General features: G+C 47.5%; 1 protein-coding gene across 5 annotated transcripts; it reads right to left on the bottom strand.

Annotated features, from left to right (window-relative positions):
- Window positions 1–85: 85 nt before the first annotated feature.
- On the bottom strand, window positions 86–22,700 carry CNTROB (centrobin, centriole duplication and spindle assembly protein). Of its 5 annotated transcripts, XM_075206459.1 has the most exons (20): window positions 22,453–22,700; window positions 22,110–22,383; window positions 20,272–20,660; window positions 19,875–19,962; window positions 19,735–19,792; window positions 19,049–19,199; window positions 15,983–16,099; window positions 15,143–15,259; window positions 14,963–15,061; window positions 14,662–14,868; window positions 14,306–14,452; window positions 13,906–14,039; window positions 12,122–12,247; window positions 11,545–11,686; window positions 8,061–9,357; window positions 3,098–3,240; window positions 2,632–2,698; window positions 2,324–2,378; window positions 941–1,031; window positions 86–859 (listed from the first exon to the last, which is right to left on the bottom strand). In XM_075206459.1, exons 3-20 carry the CDS (start codon window positions 20,638–20,640, stop codon window positions 773–775), a joined length of 3,495 nt encoding a protein of 1,164 aa, XP_075062560.1. In that variant the 5' UTR covers window positions 20,641–20,660; window positions 22,110–22,383; window positions 22,453–22,700; the 3' UTR covers window positions 86–772. The 5 variants fall into 5 exon arrangements, with proteins under 5 accessions (XP_075062560.1, XP_075062562.1, XP_075062559.1 ...); XM_075206461.1 differs by lacking the exon at window positions 22,110–22,383; XM_075206458.1 differs by lacking the exon at window positions 22,453–22,700 and having other exon boundaries at window positions 22,110–22,428.
- Between the last annotated feature and the right edge of the window lie 63 nt (window positions 22,701–22,763).

Raw genomic sequence — 22,763 nt, 5'->3', positions numbered from 1 at the left:
TGAGCAGGGTGAGGGATAGTCATGCATGTTATAAAGTAATTTGATGGCCAACCATTATGCTAAAAACACAGAACAAATATTTTCTTGAACACGGCTATTTTATTATGTAAAAATAATTTATACAAAAGATTATTTTCTATAAATAAAAATAAATATGCACAGCAAACATAATTTACAGATATCTTCAAGGAAGAAAAAAAAAAGTATAAAAATGCAAGGTTTGTTGGCACCAACCAATCCCAGTACACCCGCAATGAGTGTAGAATGGAGCAGGATGTCCCCCACAGACAGTGAATGGTACAGTCCAGGCTCACAGATAATATCCCCTGCTGGTACTGAAGCTATATGCGTAATCATACATAGTTGTAATAGTGCTAGAATGTTCAATCCCTAGAAAAGCAGAAATTACCCAAAGTGTCTCTATGTAGGAATGCACACAACGTCCTTGCAGAGAGTACAGGACCCAGACGTAATCCTTTATTTTCTTGTTTGAATCCGTTGTAATTTTTTGACCTGGAGACGACGATTTAAACGGTCTGTCAGTGTATAATGAAGATGAATGAGGAACACTAGTCTCCGGTCACAACATAGCGATTCTGTTGTCAAGCAGTGGGTGCAACCGTTTTATAGCCAAATTGGTATTATATGACCGGGAGTTCCTGCCAGACATGCACATACACCCCTGTATACATCTACATATATAATATATGTGCAGAGTACAGTCCAGGTGGGTAGATCAGGGGTCTGGATATCCTTACAGGCAGCAGATGTTCTATTTCCAGACACCAGTACGTCCTCCTCTTGCAGCCACCCTCTTCAGTGGTTTGGATGGGTTTGGGCGACGCTGACTGGACAATACCTGGGAAGTAGATGGGAGAGGGGGGCTGAGGAAACAGCTGTACAAGTAGCAATCTGAGGGTCCGGTGCAGGGTCGACCTACCTCTTTCTTCACAACCTCTGGTGCTCTACTCTCTGGCTGCTTCCTGGGATTAGTCTGAAGTAGGGAGATATCCGGCTTCTTCTCATCCAATCTACATACACAGGGAGTAATAAGAGATAGATGACGTATTACACAGAGGAGCGGGACGATAGATGGTGTATTACACACCGAGGAGCAGGACGATAGGTGGCGTATTACACACAGAGGAGCAGGACGACAGTTGGCGTATTACACAGAGGAGCAGGATGATAGATGGCGTATTACACAGAGGAGCAGGATGATAGATGGCGTATTACACAGAGGAGCAGGATGATAGATGGCGTATTACACAGAGGAGCAGGACGATAGATATTGGTACGTATTACACAGAGGAGCAGGATGATAGATGGCGTATTACAGAGGAGCAGGACGATAGATGGCGTATTACACAGAGGAGCAGGATGATAGATGGCGTATTACACAGAGGAGCAGGATGATAGATGGCGTATTACACAGAGGAGCAGGATGATAGATGGCGTATTACACAGAGGAGCAGGACGATAGATATTGGTACGTATTACACAGAGGAGCAGGACAATAGATGGCGTATTACACAGAGGAGCAGGATGATAGATGGCGTATTACACAGAGGAGCAGGACGATAGATATTGGTACGTATTACACAGAGGAGCAGGATGATAGATGGCGTATTACAGAGGAGCAGGACGATAGATGGCGTATTACACAGAGGAGCAGGATGATAGATGGCGTATTACACAGAGGAGCAGGATGATAGATGGCGTATTACACAGAGGAGCAGGACGATAGATATTGGTACGTATTACACAGAGGAGCAGGATGATAGATGGCGTATTACAGAGGAGCAGGACGATAGATGGCGTATTACACAGAGGAGCAGGATGATAGATGGCGTATTACACAGAGGAGCAGGATGATAGATGGCGTATTACACAGAGGAGCAGGATGATAGATGGCGTATTACACAGAGGAGCAGGACGATAGATATTGGTACGTATTACACAGAGGAGCAGGACAATAGATGGCGTATTACACAGAGGAGCAGGATGATAGATGGCGTATTACACAGAGGAGCAGGACGATAGATATTGGTACGTATTACACAGAGGAGCAGGATGATAGATGGCGTATTACACAGAGGAGCAGGATGATAGATGGCGTATTACACAGAGGAGCAGGACGATAGATGGCGTATTACACAGAGGAGCAGGATGATAGATGGCGTATTACAGAGGAGCAGGATGATAGATGGCGTATTACACAGAGGAGCAGGACGATAGATATTGGTATGTATTACACAGAGGAGCAGGACGATAGATATTGGTATGTATTACACAGAGGAGCAGGGTGTTCTAGAGATATTACCTGTGAGGGGGCTGGTTTCCTGTGCTCATGAGATACTGACACAGCTCAGTGACATCTAAGAGAAGAGAGCAGTAAGTACACAATGATTCCAAGAGCTGTCTATGCTGTGACCACCACCCAGCTATCCCTACAAAGTCTCTCCAGCATTCCTAGCATATAGGCCTTTTTGCACATTTCTGTATGTTATACTCAGAGTGACCACTAACCCATACTATGGTCCTCACTGTATTCCCTGCCCTCATCCAACATGATCTCGCATTCCACCTAGTGCTGCTCCACTGACCCCCAGAACTCTCCAAACCACTCACCAGGGTTGACATGCGATGGATCTTTATCCAGTTCATTTAGGGGGTCCCCTGGAGTCCGATCCAATAACTGAGGATAGAGGAGAAATTGGGAGAAGAGAGATGTCAGCAGCTGAAGTATTTATTCATATTAATAGTTGATTATTTTATGACGCACAGTTGTGGCACAAGCGTTTCATTCAGACTAAGGGGGAGATTTTTCAAAGCTTCGAAAACGGAAAAGCAGAGGTGTTGCCCATAGCAACCAGATTCTAGCTATCATTTATTAAAATGTACTAGATAAGTGACAGCTAGAATCTGATTGGTTGCTACGGGGAACACCTCTGCTTTTCCCTTTAGAAGCTTTGATAAATCTACCCTTAAGAGTAAAGTAACGTTCCACAGCACAGCTTAGTGTAAAATCATCATCTCCAATCACCGCTGATTAGCACCATTATTACTGCACAGTAATATCAGTCCAGGCTCTCACCATGCGGATGTAGTACTGAAGAACAGGATTCGGGGGGACTCGGTCGTTACTCGCTCTCCAGTTCTGGGGTACCTCCATGGTGTTTAAGGAGGACTCCTCTTGAAAGGGGTGCTCTGGGGATGTTTGGGGGAGAGTTGTAGAGACTGGGGGAGGGGAAGAGATAAGAGAAACACAAATATGAATGGAGAGGTCTCTTTATCCGACCCCCTATTGGTACACTAAACCCCTCCATGCAGAAGTCTCTGCTCATTAGTTTGACTCCCCGCCATCCCTCGTTAATAAATAATACCCCTTCTAACCACAGAGAAAATTAACCTGCTCTCTGCCACGGATTAGGGAAAAGCAAGATCGCTTCATAATATTATGATATATCCTTCAAACTATTCCTGCAAAGACCTGGTGTTATTACCAACAGACTAAAGCAGTGCTATCCACATTGAGAGTGGGAAGGGCGGTATTTATCTTACAACTACAGGACTGTGCCTGAACATCTCATTACAATAACACTGTAACACTGCACAGGCTATGACGGTCTCCGGTAGGATGCAGGTGAGAAAAGCAACGTTCCGTGGGCCGCAGGATGGAGAGCGTTTCGTGGGCCGCAGGATGGAGAGCGTTTCGTGGGTCGCAGGATGGAGAGCGTTCCCTTGGCCGCAGGATGGAGAGCGTTCCCTGGGCCGCAGGATGGAGAGCGCTCCCTGGGCCGCAGGATGGAGAGCGCTCCCTGGGCCGCAGGATGGAGAGCGCTCCCTGGGCCGCAGGATGGAGAGCGCTCCCTGGGCCGCAGGATGGAGAGCGCTCCCTGGGCCGCAGGATGGAGAGCGTTCCCTGGGCCGCAGGATGGAGAGCGTTCCCTGGGCCGCAGGATGGAGAGCGTTCCCTGGGCCGCAGGATGGAGAGCGTTTCCTGGGCCGCAGGATGGAGAGCGTTCCCTGGGCCGCAGGATGGAGAGCGTTCCCTGGGCCGCAGGATGGAGAGCGTTCCATAGATTGTAATGTTTGCTGGTATACAAGGTGTTATATTACTATATGATCATTGTAAATTCATAACACCACCATGTGTGCGATAGGTCCAATGTACTGGAGATACACAAAGAAATCCGGTAGACCATTGAAACCTAATCAGTATATATATTCCGTTTTAAGGACAGAGGGTTAACTTAGGTATTATCCCATGGGATGCAGAAGCTACTGACTGACTTAGAGATAGAATACTGAAGGCATCACTCCTGATGATCCAGCTGGAGTGTGCCACTTTAGTGGCAAAATGTTCGGGGGGGTCCAGTAGGAATTAGTACATTTAGACCAAGGGAGGGCTGGCATAATCTGGCCTTGGGGGAAGTGCCCGATGGCACCACAGAACCCTTGTGTCTCCTATAACAATCTATTGCAGGAAGGGATGTAGATATACAGGCCACGATGAGTCGTATTCGTATTAACCCTTCTGGGTTAATTCGACTGTATGTAACGGTGCCATCCACTAAGTGGCCACATAAATTGTATATAGAGCAACTGTGCAATGCCGAGTACACTAAATGGAACACAGGGAGAGGTCCCATCCACATATCACAGACATCCCTCAGTTGTAAAATAGGAGAGTCTTAGTGGGTAATTATCCTCCTGTCCCACAACCCAGACAAAACTAATGGAACTAAATGGCAGATTGATTGCTTTGAGGTAGAGAACATTTGTGCTCTTTGCATCATACCAATAATACAGTAATAATACTTTTGGGTCATACGTCCAGATCTCTCCACGGCCCCCCATTACGTCCGGGCCTCTCCACGGCCCCCCATTACGTCCGGGCCTCTCCACTGCCCCCCCCCCATTACGTCTGGGCCTCCCCACTGCCCCATCACGTCCGGGCCTCCCCACTGCCCCATCACGTCCGGGCCTCCCCCATTCCTCCGGGCCTCTCCACCCTCCCCCATTCCTCCGGGCCTCCCCACTGCCCCATCACGTCCGGGCTTCCCCACACTCACCCATCATGTCCGGGCTTCCCCACTGCCCCACCACGTCCGGGCCCCCCCACTGCCCCACCACGTCCGGGCCCCCCCACTGCCCCATCACGTCCGGGCCCCCCCACTGCCCCATCACTTCCGGACCTCCCCACCCTCACCCAAACCTCTGGCCCTTCCCACTGCCCCATCAGGTCCGGGCCTCCCCACTGCCCCCTCACGTCTGGGTCCACCCACTGCTCCATCACGTCTGGGCCCCCCCACTGCTCCATCACGTCTGTGCCTCCCCACCCTCCCCATACCTCTGGGCCGCCCCACCCTCACCCATCACGTCCGGGCCTCCCCACTGCCCCATCACGTCCGGGCCTCCCCACCCTCCCCATACCTCCGGGCCGCCCCACCCTCCCCATACCTCCAGGCCGCCCCAACGTCCCATACCTCCGGGCCACCCCACCCTCACCCATCACGTCCGGGCCTCCCCACTACCCCATCACGTCCGGGGCCCCCCATTACCCCATCACGTCCGGGGCCCCCCATTGCCCCATCACGTCCGGGCCTCCCCACACTGCCCCATCACGTCCGGGCCTCCCCCCACTGCCCCATCACGTCCCGGCCTCCCCACCCTCACCTATCACGTCCGGGCCTCCCCATCCTCACCCTTCACGTCCGGGCCCCCCCACTGCCCCATCACGTCCGGGCCCCCCCATTGCCCCATCACGTTCGGGCCTCCCCACACTGCCCCATCACGTCCGGGCCGCCCCACCCTCACCCATCACGTCCGGGCCTCTCCACTCTCCCCATACCTCCGGGCCGCCCCACCCTCACCCATCACGTCCAGGCCCTCCCACTGCCCCATCACGTCCGGGCCTCCCCACCCTGCCCCATCACGTCTGGGCCTCCCCACCCTCCCCCGCACCTCCAGCCTCCCCTATGAATGCTCTGTTTATAACTGACACTCAGAATACATGTCACTAACACAACAGCTTGGAGAGGGGGCTGAGCTGTCAGGGTATAACCCTTTCCCTGCGGCTCTATTCCTCAGACAATCTCAGCTCAGTGCTTATCCTGGATCTCCGATGCTGAGCCTGGAAGACTGCGCCGACGCCACTCATGCCCAGGAGGGAGAGCCGAGATTGTGTGGCGACACAGATGTGATACAACTCAGGGCACCTACTGCCTGCACACAATGATTTGTATAAATAGAGCCAATCCAGCCAATGATGATAGTCTGATTTGTAGGACACTACAGAGCGCATATAAAACAGGGACAGACATAAAACAGGGACATACAATGCAGACTAAATAAGTACAGACAAGAACATAGCGGGTAGGGAGGGCCCCGCTTGTGGAAGCTCCAATCTTACACGCAAGCCTAACAATTCATTACAGTCCACAAAATGGCTGCCAGCGCAAAGTGCCACTTGTTCCACATTGTCATGAAGCTCACAAAATGGCTGCCTCCAATACGTGAACGTGGCGGGAGCACTTTAAGCTCTTAAACGATTTTTTCTTGCAATTTTACAAGCTATGTTTGTGCTTATACAAAGAGAAAGAAGAGAAGAGCAAAGAAAAACAAACGATGGATGACAGACAAAGAAATTCTACATTTCTAACGGTATTATTAAAACCAGATCAGCCATTACAAAGCAGCCACAACAATCAGATCTCCATAGACTACAATAGCAACAGGGCCACCACTACAACCCGTAAGTAGTACTACAACTCACAGTTTCTAGCCCAACAAACTTTGAATAAAGGTATTGCACCAACATATGGACATCACATGGAATTATACTATATAAAAGGGGTACTCTATCTTCAGATATCTGATTTAATAGCTGCAACGTGTCATAAATACATTTTTACAGATTCCTTCTCCTGTGCTTTTCAGCCATGAATTGATATAATCCAGAAAAGACGTTTATTTGCAGTGAATACCCCAAAACTCTGCTGTGCTCTCTGCACTAGAAACAATTATACCCAGAGTGCAGCTTTGTGGTATAGCACAGAGCTATGCCAATACAGAGCTCAGCCTGATGATACAAGCACATAGCTGCAAAGCACAGAATGATGTACAAGGACTATGGATTAAAGTCATCTGAAGGAGGAAGACTCTTATAATGCACACGTTCACTTTCGGACAAGTCCTATCTTACCTACATTATACATGTAGCCATTTAAGTGGGGTTTCCATTTTCCTGGTGCCACCACCGGGTCATGCTCCTATTAAGCTGTATGAGAGAGGCACGGACAGACACTGCCCTTTCCCCTCATTGACAATAGTGTGATTGGCACTGGGCTTCAATTTACTGAGAACCAGCAACATAAGTTAAAAGGCAGCCAATCACTACACTGTGAACCAGTGACATCACCGAGAAGGCAGCCAATCAAGTCACTCAGAACCAGGGGCATCACTGAGAATTCAACCAAATGATTCACTCAAATGGTTTCTCTGGTTCCTAGTAAATTGGATAGGCTCATGCCCATGAATATTGGTTCAGAGAATGTCTGCCTGCACTGTACGTGTAGAAGACATGTGCTCTTAAGAAGTCAATAAGACACATGACAGACACTGTACCACACCGAAACCGATAGACAAATTGGAATATTTGGGACCTGACTTCTAGCCAGAAGCCAACTAATCTACCAGTTTGTCTGTGGGTTATGGGAGAAAACCGGCGCACACAGAGAACCCACAAACACAGAAAGACCATATAAACTCCACGCAGATAGACGGAATCGAATTTTTGCAACCAGTGCTGGGAGGCACCACTGTACCATGATAGGAGCTTCAAATGCATCAAAGGTTTTAACGAGGTAGAAGAGGGAAATGTTCTACAGAGGAAGGGAAGTGTTAGAACAATGGAGGGTAGCAAGTTTAGGTGAAATCAACATTACTTTACTGGAAGGGTTATAAATAGGCCATACATTATATGACACTAGTGGAGATACACCCCTCTCTGCCCATGTGAAAGAAATACAGTGTGAATGGGAGATCGGACTCACCTGTCGTAGTCATTGTGCCGTCCGGGTGCGGCTCCAAGGGATAGAAGCCATGGTGGCTACTGAAGCTGTGACTCAGCTCTTCCATGTGCATGGGGTAGAAGCTTTCTTCAGAGTCAGTGACCCTCTGACTTGGCTGGTGGCTGCCGATAGAGTCCTCTTGATAGTCGGAATGGATTCTATACTCGCGGCTGGGACCTAGGATGGATTCCTTGGCTATGTGGCTGTGGTGAGGAATGATTACTGGCGTCTGACTGTGGCCAGGGCGAGTCAAGTGGCTACTGAAGCCCTTTAGGTGGCTACTGTGAATCATGGAATGACTAATATCTGCCTTGGTGTGGTTACGGGTGGCATGGGTCTGGCTACTACTATGGTCTACTAATGTCGGTGGCTGGCTATAGCTGCTAGCAAAAGAATGGTCATCCGAGTTCTTGAATTGGCTACTGCCAATAGTGTTCACGCTGTTTTGTCTACCCATCTTGGACTGATGGATCCCTTCCATGATGTGAAGGTTTCTGCTATTACTATCTCTTAATAAAACGGTCTGGCTTTGGCTATTTTTCACAGAATGGCCACCACCAATATTAAAGTTGCTTGTCTCGGAGTAGACTAAGTTTTGGCCGCTAACTGTCATAGACTGACCATATGGTTCTTTAACGTAGTTACCAAACATATATTTCCTGCTTGTGTCACTATCCGTGGTTTGCTGGAGGTTGTCTTGACCACTTCTATGGGAACTGTCACTATTGAAAAGACTTTGTCTGGTAGTATCTGAAGTTCCTAGAGCTTTGGCCAGTTGACTAATGTTATCATTTGACTGGATACCACCTAGAAAAGATTGGCCACCAGCATTATTACCCATCATAGCCTTGTTGCTTATCTGGGTGATGTCTTCCATGAATCTGGGACTTGGCTCCTGGAAGTGGCCGAAACCAATACTCTTTTGGTTTCTGTCGTCCATGACCCGGCTGAAGTTCATCAAGTCTGAGCTGCTGCTCTGTGCAAGGGATCTATTGTCAATAGTCTGCTGCTTGGTTCCATCTTCCACATGTTGGCTTCTGTTTTGGTCGAAGTGGCTTCCACCAGCTATGTTCTGGCTGCTTCTATCACTCACTGTACGCGAGCCAGGACTTTCCTGTAGCTGCTGGCTGGTACTGCCAATCAAGTCGCTGGCTCCTACCTCCCCCTGACCTGTTTGATCACCAGCCTTGCCATAGCCACCGTCTCTGGATTGGTGGGAGGTCCATCGTTCACCAGGTTCTGTCTGCTGCACAAAGAGTGATGAACCCACGGAGGGAGCCTGTGCCGTGGAACAAGGTTGCGTTATAGTTTAGTTCAGCATAAAGATGTACTAAATATCTGTATGTTACAGTATACAACTGAGGTGCGTGGTCCGACATATCGCAAAATAATGAAAGCTTCTCTATAATACCTCAGAGGATACAGATCTATGAATCTTAGGAACACATCTATGGCATAACTAGGACATTTAGTCACGTTGCCCCCATCCCTTTTTATATATGGCCACTAAGAGAAGTAAAGTCTATGAACAACCCAGCCAATGGAAGGCTTAGGACACCAATAGCAGATCAGTTTTGGAACTACATTGCCAGCCATGGACATTCAGGTGAGGGATCGGCTGGAGAGCCACATATTGGTGACTTATGGCAACCCAAATCACCATATACTGGTATATGATATGAGGGAACAGTATAGCTCAGCATATACCAGTATATAGTATGAGGGAACAGCATATACCAGTATATAGTAGGAGGGAACACCATAGCTCAGCATATACCGGTATATAGTATGAGGGAACAGCATAGCTCAGCATATACCGGTATATAGTATGAGGGAACAGCATAGCTCAGCATATACCGGTATATAGTATGAGGGAACAGCATAGCTCAGCATATACCGGTATATAGTATGAGGGAACAGCATAGCTCAGCATATACCGGTATATAGTATGAGGGAACAGCATAGCTCAGCATATACCAGTATATAGTATGAGGGAACAGCATAGCTCAGCATATACCGGTATATAGTATGAGGGAACAGCATAGCTCAGCATATACCGGTATATAGTATGAGGGAACAGCATAGCTCAGCATATACCGGTATATAGTATGAGGGAACAGCATATACCAGTATATAGTATGAGGGAACACCATAGCTCAGCATATACCGGTATATAGTATGAGGGAACAGCATATACCAGTATATAGTATGAGGGAACACCATAGCTCAGCATATACCGGTATATAGTATGAGGGAACAGCATATACTGGTATACGCTATGAGAGTACAGCATATACCGGTATATACCAGTATATAGTATGAGAGAACAGCATATACTGGTATACGCTATGAGAGTACAGCATATACCGGTATATACCAGTATATAGTATGAGGGAACAGCATATACCGGTATATGATATGAGGGAACAGCATATAACGGTATATGATATGAGGGAACAGCATATACCGGTATATGATATGAGGGAACAGCATATACCGGTATATGATATGAGGGAACAGCATATACCGGTATATGATATGAGGGAACAGCATATACCGGTATATGATATGAGGGAACAGCATATACCGGTATATGATATGAGGGAACAGCATATACCGGTATATGATATGAGGGAACAGCATATAACGGTATATGATATGAGGGAACAGCATATACCGGTATATGATATGAGGGAACAGCATATACCGATATATATGATATGAGGGAACAGCATATACCGGTACATGATATGAGGGAACAGCATATACCGATATATATGATATGAGGGAACAGCATATACCGGTACATGATATGAGAGAACAGCATATACCGGTATATACCCGTATATAGTATGAGAGAACAGCATATACTGGTATACGCTATGAGAGTACAGCATATACCGGTATATACCAGTATATAGTATGAGGGATCAGCATATACCGGTATATGATATGAGGGAACAGCATATACCGGTATATACCAGTATATAGTATGAGGGAACAGCATATACCGGTATATGATATGAGGGAACAGCATATACCGGTATATAGTATGAGGGAACAGCATATACCGGTATATAGTATGAGGGAACAGCATATACCAGTATACAGTATGAGGGAACAGCATATACCGGTATATGATATGAGGGAACAGCATATACCGGTATATGATATGAGGGAACAGCATATACCGGTATATGACAAGAGGGAACAGCAGGTTTTGGGACGGTAGGTGACATATTATGCCCCTACCTACAGGACAAGCACATAAGGCCATCATATAGTCATCACTAGAGAGTCACAGAAGTAGACACGATGCTGCAATAAAAATACACTGAAATAGAAGAAAGAGTAAAACAGGTATCCTCCCTGATGGCATCACAGAAGTGTAATGTATAATCAGTGCTCACCTGATTCATGAATATGGCCATAGTGCAACAATACAATATCCACAATAACTGCTAACCTGGGCAGCGAGTACTTGCAGGGCCTGGCTCCAGTGACTCTTCATGACATCTTGCAGCTGGGACAACTTTTGCGCTTTCTCGCTCTCCAACCGGCGGAGAGCCCGAGACAACTCCTGACAACGCTCATCTGACTGAGACAGTCTAGGGTGAGAGGGGTGAAAACCTAACACGTTCTGTATCTGTCCATCCCACTATAGGGTAACACACATATAAGGGAACTATGAGTATGATCATCACAGAGACACATACCCCGAATAGGAACAGACTCATAGCTCCCTTCTGTCTGTGTCACTCTGCAGGGGGAGGGACAGACTCATAGCTCCCTTCTGTCTGTCACCCTGCAGGGGGAGGAACAGACTCATAGCTCCCTTCCATCTGTGTCACCCTGCAGGGGGAGGGACAGACTCATAGCTCCCTCCTGAGTGACAGAGTAACAGATTAAAGTCAGCTAGGAATCTGCCTCTCCTCCAGTAGGGTGACACTGACAGTAAGATACTATAAGTCTACCCCTCCAACTTCGAGTAACATATTCAGGAAGAAACTTGGACTATATTATAAGTTGAAACAATCACTAACTTGAGTTCATATTCCATGATGACATCTCGGTGACGCCGCTCTCGCTCCTGTAACTCTGATTTGAACTGAGACAGCTGGTTGGACAGTTCTGTCTCGTGCTGAGAGGCGAGGTCTAATAACTGTCTCCTAAGCGTTGGGAAAGAGGACTCAGATGAGAAGACATTTAAACACAAGGATAGTCCTCCCTGGCACTCTGCCCCCACTGACATTCACACACACACAAGGATAGTCCTCCCTGGCACTCTGCCCCCACTGACATTCACACACACAAGGATAGTCCTTCCTGGCACTCTGCCACCAGTGACATTCACACACACAGGATAGTCCTCCCTGGCACTCTGCCCCCACTGACATTCACACACACAAGGATAGTCCTCTCTGGCACTCTGCCCCCACTGACATTCACACACACAAGGATAGTCCTCTCTGGCACTCTGCCCCCACTGACATTCACACACACAAGGATAGTCCTCCCTGGCACTCTGCCCCCAGTGACATTCACACACACAGGATAGTCCTCCCTGGCACTCTGCCCCCACTGACATTCACACACACACAAGGATAGTCCTTCCTGGCACTCTGCCCCAGTGACATTCACACACACACAAGGATAGTCCTCCCTGGCACTCTGCCCCCACTGACATTCACACACACAGGATAGTCCTCCCTGGCACTCTGCCCCCACTGACATTCACACACACAAGGATAGTCCTCCCTGGCACTCTGCCCCCACTGACATTCACACACACAAGGATAGTCCTTCCTGGCACTCTGCCCCCACTGACATTCACACACACAAGGATAGTCCTCCCTGGCACTCTGCCACCAGTGACATTCACACACACAGGATAGTCCTCCCTGGCACTCTGCCCCCACTGACATTCACACACACAAGGATAGTCCTTCCTGGCACTCTGCTCCCAGTGACATTTACACACAGGATAGTCCTTCCTGGCACTCTGCCCCAGTGACATTCACACACACAAGGATAGTCCTCCCTGGCACTCTGCCCCCAGTGACATTCACACACACAAGGATAGTCCTCCCTGGCACTCTGCCCCCACTGACATTCACACACACAAGGATAGTCCTTCCTGGCACTCTGCTCCCAGTGACATTTACACACAGGATAGTCCTTCCTGGCACTCTGTCCCAGTGACATTCACACACACAAGGATAGTCCTCCCTGGCACTCTGCCCCAGTGACATTCACACACACAAGGATAGTCCTTCCTGGCACTCTGCCCCAGTGACATTCACACACACAAGGATAGTCCTCCCTGGCACTCTGCCCCAGTGACATTCACACACACAAGGATAGTCCTCCCTGGCACTCTGCCCCCAGTGACATACACACACAGGATAGTCCTCCCTGGCACTCTGCCCCCACTGACATTCACACACACAAGGATAGTCCTTCCTGGCACTCTGCCCCACTGACATTCACACACACAGGATAGTCCTTCCTGGCACTCTGTCCCCTCACACACACAGGATAGTCCTTCCTGGCACTCTGCCCTCAGTGATATTCACACACAAGGATAGTCCTTCCTGGCACTCTGCCCCCAGTGATATTCACACACAAGGAGAGTCCTTCCTGGCACTCTGCCCCCAGTGACATACACACAAGGAGAGTCCTTCCTGGCACTCTGCCCTTAATGACATACATACAAACAAGGAGAGTCCTTCCTGGCACTCTGCCACCAATGACATCCATACACTTGTCAGTCAACATTCCAGATGCTGGCTTGTAACCTCCCACCTTATGACTCACTGCTTATTACCTTTGTTGTTCTCTAACTGAGCACAAGTGCTGAGCGCTTTCCTCGTGAAGAGCACCCAACCTCTCTGTGATCGTCTCTTCCAATCGCATCTTGTGCTCGCTCTCGATCCGCATCTTCTCTGACTCGTTCTGTGCCTGCAAAGAGGACATACACTTTGTCCACTATCTTTAATATAGTAACTGGGGCAGCAGTTACCCACTATGGTAGATCAAATGATGACCACAAGTGTGTGTCCTGTTCTACATTACAATATGACCAATGGTCACCTCCTCTGTCATGTCAGGACATGAAAGTGCTGTATGACTCTAGTAGGGTTAGGGGGGGAACACACATTATAAAGGTCATCCTGTATTTATCCAAGTTGGTTTCATGTGGGAGAGATACTTGCATGGTCTGTTACCTTCTCTAGATTGAGCTCCATCTGCAGAGTGTCTCTCTCCCTGTGTGATGTCTGCAGCTCCCGCTCCAAGCGGAGGACTTCTCCCTGCAGGGTGGATAGAGCCAGCTGCCACTGCTGAGACTTCTGTGTCTCCTGCTGAGTCAGAGCCTGCAGGGAGGAGGAGGCAATAACCTTTACGTGGTGAGGAAAGGATGGAAGGACCATAGCACAAGGAGCTATATCTCAACAGCTGCCGTGGAACTACAAGATGAGCCAAGGACAGGCATCTCAGCACTGGGTAGTTTCACAAGAGCTGAAGAGCCACAGGTTGCCCAAGCCTACTCTAGGAGGACATAGGGCAGAGACACACTGCTTACCTTCTCCTTCTCCAGCTCTCTCCTCCCTTCTTCCTGCACTCGTCTGCTCTCTTCCTGCAGTTCCTGCTCCCTCTCCTCCCAGGATCTCTGCTGCTCCTGCATTCTGTACTGTAAAGATTCCAGCTCTCTGCGTTGCTCCTCTCTGGCCTCCTCCTCGTCCTCCCGTCCTGCCTGGAGTTGAGACACTCGAGCAGTCTGCTCGTCGACCTGCAGGAAGGAGAATGTTCAGTCTGACCAAGACAGGCATCACAGCCAGCCATATCAGGGTCCATGTCACCTAACGTCCACTCTGAGGTCTCACCAGCCTCTGTAGCTCTCTCTGACGCTCCTCAGATGTCTTGTTATCCCTCTCCAAAGATTCCAGGGACTGGGCCAGCTCCCGCTGCACTCGAGTCAGTGTCTGGAGGATAGAAAACAGCACAAGTGATGAAAGGCTGAGAGAGAGAGAAAGTGAGGGATCTAACCCAGGTCTTTCACGCACCTCTTGGTCTCTGGATCTGGCCTGCTCCGCATCCTCCTTCTCCTGCCTCAGCCGACGCATGGTCTCCTCTCTCTGCTGCTCCTGCTGCTTCCAGCCACCCACCACCAAGGCCAGGGTCTGAACAGAAAAAAGTGTTTATATGAAGTGCCGTCCATTGTATACAACCATTTATTAGACCACTAAGTGCAAACTATGATCTGCATGCTCATTATTAGGTTATAAATATACAAGAGGAAGTTCTGTGCACAGAGAGTAACTATAAAACATGCACTTGTAAAGATTTATTTACCATCACTAACTGTTATATATTCCAGATTTCCAAGTGAGCCATAAAATACAACTTTGTTCCACAGGAATGTATGTGTACATGTGACAATCAAGGTCTCTCAAGCACTGTATCAGTAAATACTCTGGATCACAAAATACTGTACTGTGAAAGCATAGTCTGACCTGTGCTGCTGTATAGTGACTTCCGATACCAAACACGTTTGTTGGCGTCACTAAAAACATTCTACTCATACTATATAGAAAACGTTCAGAAGTCTTTAGTAGACTTGTACTACTATATTAAGGAAGAATGTCACCTATGACTGCAGCCATTTTGTGGGCGGAACCAATACTCATGTGGCAGTGATGTCACTAGTAGCCTAGCGATTTGATAGGCTGAATAGTGGTTCAGCCACAAAATGGCCACCCTAAAATCTACGTAAGTGATCCCTATACAGTAACACTACATGCATTATACAAGCCCCCTCCATAGCCTGGCTATGTCCCCCTTGTAACCATTCTACGATGACTGAACAACACCAGGAATAGACACATATGAAGCTAATAGGTCACCTGGTCCAGCTGCTGGATCATGGCGTCCTTCCTGCGGTCGGCTGTCAGAGTGACTGACACTCTCTGCTGTAATTCCAGCATCTCGTTTTGTAACTTCTGGATGTGACGCTCCAGGTGCTGGGGAGAGAGACTGCAATTGTAAGTGTGTCCAGCGGGGGACACCCTCTTCATGGAGGCGGGGGGAGGGGAATGTACAGTAATTAGCAGAGAACTGAATGGATTTAATTCAAGCTGTCACCACGTGATGCATTAACGAGATCACGGCACAGAGGCTTAACAGCTGATCCAGAGTCATGACAGATGACAGAAATAGGGAGGGAGGGATGAGGGGAAGGAGAGCAAGAGCGAGAAACGAGAGTGTAAGAATAGTAAGGAGCGGGAGAGAGAGAGATAAACGATAGTGTAAGAAGAGTGAGGAGGGAGAGAGTGTAAGAAGAGTGAGGAGGGAGAGAGTGTAAGAAGAGTGAGGAGGGAGGGAGTGTAAGAAAAGTGAGGAGGGAGAGAGTGCAAGAAGAGTGAGGAGGGAGACAGTGTAAGAAGAGTGAGGAGGGAGACAGTGTAAGAAAAGTGAGGAGGGAGACAGTGTAAGAAAAGTGAGGAGGGAGGGAGTGTAAGAAGAGTGAGGAGGGAGAGAGTGTAAGAAGAGAGTGTAAGAAGAGTGAGGAGGGAGGGAGTGTAAGAAGAGTGAGGAAGGAGAGAGTGTAAGAAGAGTGAGGAGGGAGAGAGTGTAAGAAGAGTGAGGAGGGAGAGAGTGTAAGAAGAGTGAGGAGGGAGATAGTGTAAGAAGAGTGAGGAGGGAGAGAGTGTAAGAAGAGAGTGTAAAAAGAGTGAGGAGGGAGATAGTGTAAGAAGAGTGAGGAGGGAGAGAGTGTAAGAAGAGAGTGTAAAAAGAGTGAGGAGGGAGAGAGTGTAAGAAGAGTGAGGAGGGAGAGAGTGTAAGAAGAGTGAGGAGGGAGAGAGTTATGACAGATGACAGAAATAGGGAGGGAGGGATGAGGGGAAGGAGAGCAAGAGCGAGAAACGAGAGTGTAAGAATAGTAAGGAGCAGGAGAGAGAGAGATAAACGATAGTGTAAGAAGAGTGAGGAGGGAGAGAGTGTAAGAAGAGTGAGGAGGGAGAGAGTGTAAGAAGAGTGAGGAGGGAGGGAGTGTAAGAAAAGTGAGGAGGGAGAGAGTGCAAGAAGAGTGAGGAGGGAGACAGTGTAAGAAAAGTGAGGAGGGAGGGAGTGTAAGAAGAGAGTGTAAGAAGAGTGAGGAGGGAGGGAGTGTAAGAAGAGTGAGGAGGGAGAGAGTGTAAGAAGAGTGAGGAGGGAGAGAGTGTAAGAAGAGTGAGGAGGGAGAGAGTGTAAGAAGAGAGTGTAAGAAGAGTGAGGAGGGAGGGAGTGTAAGAAGAGTGAGGAGGGAGATAGTGTAAGAAGAGTGAGGAGGGAGAGAGTGTAAGAAGAGTGAGGAGGGAGAGAGTGTAAGAAGAGAGTGTAAGAAGAGTGAGGAGGGAGGGAGTGTAAGAAGAGTGAGGAGGGAGATAGTGTAAGAAGAGTGAGGAGGGAGAGAGTGTAAGAAGAGTGAGAAGGGAGAGAGTGTAAGAAGAGTGAGGAGGGAGAGAGTGTAAGAAGAGTGAGGAGGGAGAGAGTCATGACAGATGACAGAAATAGGGAGGGAGGGATGAGGGGAAGGAGAGCAAGAGCGAGAAACGAGAGTGTAAGAATAGTAAGGAGCGGGAGAGAGAGAGATAAACGATAGTGTAAGAAGAGTGAGGAGGGAGAGAGTGTAAGAAGAGTGAGGAGGGAGACAGTGTAAGAAGAGTGAGGAGGGAGAAAGTGTAAGAAGAGTGAGGAGGGAGGAAGTGTAAGAAGAGTGAGGAGGGAGGAAGTGTAAGAAGAGTGAGGAGGGAGAGAGTGTAAGAAGAGTGAGGAGGGAGAGAGTGTAAGAAGAGTGAGGAGGGAGACAGTGTAAGAAGAGTGAGGAGGGAGAAAGTGTAAGAAGAGTGAGGAGGGAGGAAGTGTAAGAAGAGTGAGGAGGGAGGAAGTGTAAGAAGAGTGAGGAGGGAGGGAGTGTAAGAAGAGTGAGGAGGGAGGGAGTGTAAGAAGAGTGAGGAGGGAGGGAGTGTAAGAAGAGTGAGGAGGGAGGGAGTGTAAGAAGAGTGAGGAGGGAGGGAGTGTAAGAAGAGTGAGGAGGGAGGGAGTGTAAGAAGAGTGAGGAGGGAGAGAGTGTAAGAAGAGTGAGGAGGGAGAGTATGTAAGAAGAGTGAGGAGGGAGAGAGTGTAAGAAGAGTGAGGAGGGAGAGAGTGTAAGAAGAGTGAGGAGGGAGAGAGTGTCAGAAGAGTGAGGAGGGAGAGAGTGTAAGAAGAGTGAGGAGGGAGAGAGTGTAAGAAGAGTGAGGAGGGAGAGAGTGTAAGAAGAGTGAGGAGGGAGATAGTGTAAGAAGAGTGAGGAGGGAGGAAGTGTAAGAAGAGTGAGGAGGGAGGGAGTGTAAGAAGAGTAAGGAGGGAGGGAGTGTAAGAAGAGTGAGGAGGGAGGGAGTGTAAGAAGAGTGAGGAGGGAGAGAGTGTAAGAAGAGTGAGGAGGGAGAGAGTGTAAGAAGAGTGAGGAGGGAGAGAGTGTAAGAAGAGTGAGGAGGGAGAGAGTGTAAGAAGAGTGAGGAGGGAGAGAGTGTAAGAAGAGTGAGGAGGGAGAGAGTGTAAGAAGAGTGAGGAGGGAGAGAGTGTAAGAAGAGTGAGGAGGGAGAGAGTGTAAGAAGAGTGAGGAGGGAAGAGAGTGTAAGAAGAGTGAGGAGGGAAGAGAGTGTAAGAAGAGTGAGGAGGGAGAGAGTGTAAGAAGAGTGAGGAGGGAGAGAGTGTAAGAAGAGTGAGGAGGGAGAGAGTGCAAGAAGAGTGAGGAGGGAGAGAGTGCAAGAAGATTAAAGAGGGAGAGGTAGAGGGAGAGGGAGAGAGACTAAGAAGAGCAAAAACTGGGAGAGACAGAGAGATTAAGATGAATATGGACGGGGAGAGACAGGATAAACCACTATGTAAACAGACACTGGTGCAAGAAAGGCGAAAAGTACAATATATTTAATAATCGCACTTACCTTGCGACGTGCAGTCTCTTTCTCAAGGGCATCTCTTAAATGAAGGTCAGGCAGAAGGGGGGCTGCATTATACAGGGTGGAATAACGAGGGAAGAGACCCTCCAGACCAGTGAGAGACAACGGCGGGGACAGGTCCTGCCCAGAATAGGAACTAGGAAATAGAGAGAGGAATAAACATACATTGGGGTGTCACTAATAAATAAAGGGAACCCCTGTTATATACTCATAGTGCCCACTGGGTGTAAATAACATATACATACCCCCTGGTATATACACATTGGCCACAGGGTGCCCTTTATATATATAGGGAATGTCCCGGTTACCACATATGATGAAACGTGTCTCTGAAAATAATTTTCTACCCTCAATTCACCAGGGGCTGCACAATGTGACCACTGCAGGGGTCTGCATCCTAAATGAGTCAGGAAATACCAGTTGGGAGCTATATGACAGGGTCTATTATATGGTGGGCTACACCGCTTGGTATAATGTGTTGGATACAATTACTTCTGGTTACACTGCTGGGTATAAGCTGCTGCTGTAATAGTCCATTAAGGTAGACATCCAGGAAAACTCTCTGGCTCTTAACTTTTGAACAAATTAGTCAAGGTCCAACTACACATAACGTTCATACGGTGTCACGCGTTATTAGATTCACAGCAGTCCTTAGAAGGGGTGTCACATACTTTAGCAGGGTACTCGTGCTGTCACTTTGTTGCTCCAGTCTCTTTTCTGGTACATCTCCTGTAAGAAGAGAGACGACGTCTAGTATGGACCGCGCCATTACCCTACACCGTGCAACTTGCACCAGACATTCTCCACTCACCACGTAAGGTCGCTGTGTTGCCGAGGGTCAGCATGTTCTTCAGGTGACAACGCAACGACTCCATCTGGGAGATGTAAGGAGACGGTTCCTGTGGTGTAAGACACTCATTAGCGGCACGCTACCGGCATTATGCTGGCCAAACACATGGCACATCGGGACGGCTGATTCTGCCATTTATGGACACGCTGGCTAATTGTCAGGTCATATCCAACAGGATACAGAACCAGGCTAGCCACTAAACCTACATCTCTGAACATCTAAGAGGTCATCAAATGAGCCGTCCATCGCCAGCCAGTTGTTGTTTTGTGGCCCAACTGTTCTCAGCAATTATAGATTCAGTGTAACCTGGCTATAACAGTAACTGACATGACAGGAGGTTGTGAAGGTCACCACATACCTTCGGCCCAGATGCCTCCACGCCCTCTTGCAGCCTCCTCGACATTTCATCGGCCAGATCATCCACCTCTGAGGTCATGTTGGAACCTTGGGTCGATACCGGCTTGCCTGCGCCGGTAGTCCTCCGAAACTTCTCAGCCTCCTCTTCATCCACTTCCCGGCTGCGTCTCAGAGAGGCGTAAAGCTGAGCTGTGACCTCGGATGAGAATGAACGTCTGAGGGAGGAGTCAGAAGGGGAGAACAGGACAGGTGGAGGAGAGGAGGAATCAGCCAGGGAACGACGAGGAGATGTAGGAGAAGACAGAGGAAGAGGCTCTATGCCACTGAGCAGGGAGGCATCCTGCAGAGAGAATGCATGAGGAAGAGCCATGAAAAGAGAGACAGAGAGAGCTGGAGAAGAGAGAACAGGGAGGACATAATTTATTCACATCATCAACTACTGCTGACAAATACAAAACAACACAACATTTTGCCTCAAATAAGACCATCACCTCTGCGGGTAAAGGACATGTCCCCACACTAGCATAGCTTATGGTACCTGGGATTTTAAATCCACAAGACATTGGCAGATGAGACTGGGATGATGGAGCTAAATGTACAGCAACAATAGCGTTGTCCTGTAAGCACTTAGGGCCTGATTCATTAAGGATCTTAAATGAAGAGGATCCTTATTTCAGTCTCCTGGACAAAACCATGTTACAATGCAAGGGGTGCAAATGAGTATTCTGTTTTGCACATACGTTAAATACTGACTGTTTTTTCATGTAGCACACAAATACTTGATAGCTTATTTGTACACTGAAATTTAAAGTTGATATGCGTGTGTTACATGAAAAAACAGTCAGTATTTAACTTATGTGCAAAACAGAACACTCATTTTCACCCCTTGCATTGTAACATGGTTTTGGCCAGGAGACTGAAATAAGATACCTCTTCATTTAAGATCCTTAATGAATCAGGCCCTTAGTGTTTTGAACATGCAGGTAATCGTCAGATACACTCTACTAGGAATTGTATATAAAGCATAGGCAGGGATGTGGATTCACCTATATGTCAGCCAAACTGGACATATCCTTTAAGAGCAATGACCATATGATCTTAATATATCAAATAACATCAACAATAAAGACATCAATTTGGTTATCGGGAAGCTTCTGTCACAAATAATTGTATATGGAGATCCCAGTGTGGCATTATGCAATGTTATTTACAAAAAACACAGCTTTCATGCTTTTGTTTACTAAATGGTTATATTTTGGGGGAATTTGCTGTCAAAGAGCAGCAAGGTGGTTTAGTGGATAGCACTTCTCCCTCACTGCACCAGAGTCATGAGTTTGATTCCCGACCATGGCCTTATCTGTGTGTGGAGTTTGTACGTTCTCCCCGTGTATGCATAGGTTTCCTCGAGGTGCTCTGTGTGTGTTAGGGAATTTACACTATAAGCTCCAATGCGACATGGACTGATGTGAGTACTCTGTACAGTGCTGCACAATTAGTGGTGCTATATAAATAGATGATGATGAAGTCACAAGACTAAATCTATATATATTATAAATATACATCATATTACAGGGGAGCTGGTGTCTGTGTATATAGATAATGCATGTATACTACTGTATATATAATAATAATGTATATACTCACATTACAGGGGACCTGCTGTCTGTGTATATAGATAATACATGTATACTACTGTATATATAATAATAATGTATATACTCACATTACAGGGGACCTGCTGTCTGTGTATATAGATAATACATGTATACTACTGTATATAGAATAATAATGATGAATATACTACTGTATATAGTATAATAATAATAATAATATACTCACATTACAGGGCAGCTGCTGTCTGTATATATAGATATTACATGTATACTACTGTATATAGTATAATAATAATAATAATAATAAATATACTCACATTACAGGAGAGCTGCTGTCTGTGTACATAGATAATGCATGTATACTACTGTATATAGTATAATAATAATAAATATACTCACATTACAGGGCAGCTGCTGTCTGTGTACATAGATAATGCATGTATACTACTGTATATAGTATAATAATAATAAATATACTCACATTACAGGGCAGCTGCTGTCTGTGTACATAGATAATACATGTATACTACTGTATATATAATAATAATGATCATGATGTATATACTCACATTACAGGGCAGCTGCTGTCTGTATATATAGATATTACATGTATACTACTGTACTGTACAATGTAACGTCTCCTCTTTGAAACCCGCTTCCTGAGCCGCCGTGTGACGTCACTCTCCTGCGCCCAAACAGCTAACCTCATCACCATGGTAACGGCTGTACGGTTCCCAACTGTGGCCGCCATCTTGGTACACCCCTCCTGTAAGTCCCATCCGTAGCGGGAGGCCAGAGAGTGCACGTGGCGACAGATTAGTCACCTGTGGAGTAGGAATCCAATATACCGGGTGTACCTTCCCTGCAGTGTGGTACCCGG

The sequence above is a fragment of the Mixophyes fleayi genome, chromosome 4, assembly GCF_038048845.1.
Source record: "Mixophyes fleayi isolate aMixFle1 chromosome 4, aMixFle1.hap1, whole genome shotgun sequence".
In the NCBI taxonomy this organism is placed as follows: Eukaryota; Metazoa; Chordata; class Amphibia; order Anura; family Limnodynastidae; genus Mixophyes; species Mixophyes fleayi.
The sequence above is the reverse complement of the archived record's forward strand: the minus strand, read 5'-3'. Positions and strand labels throughout refer to the sequence as shown.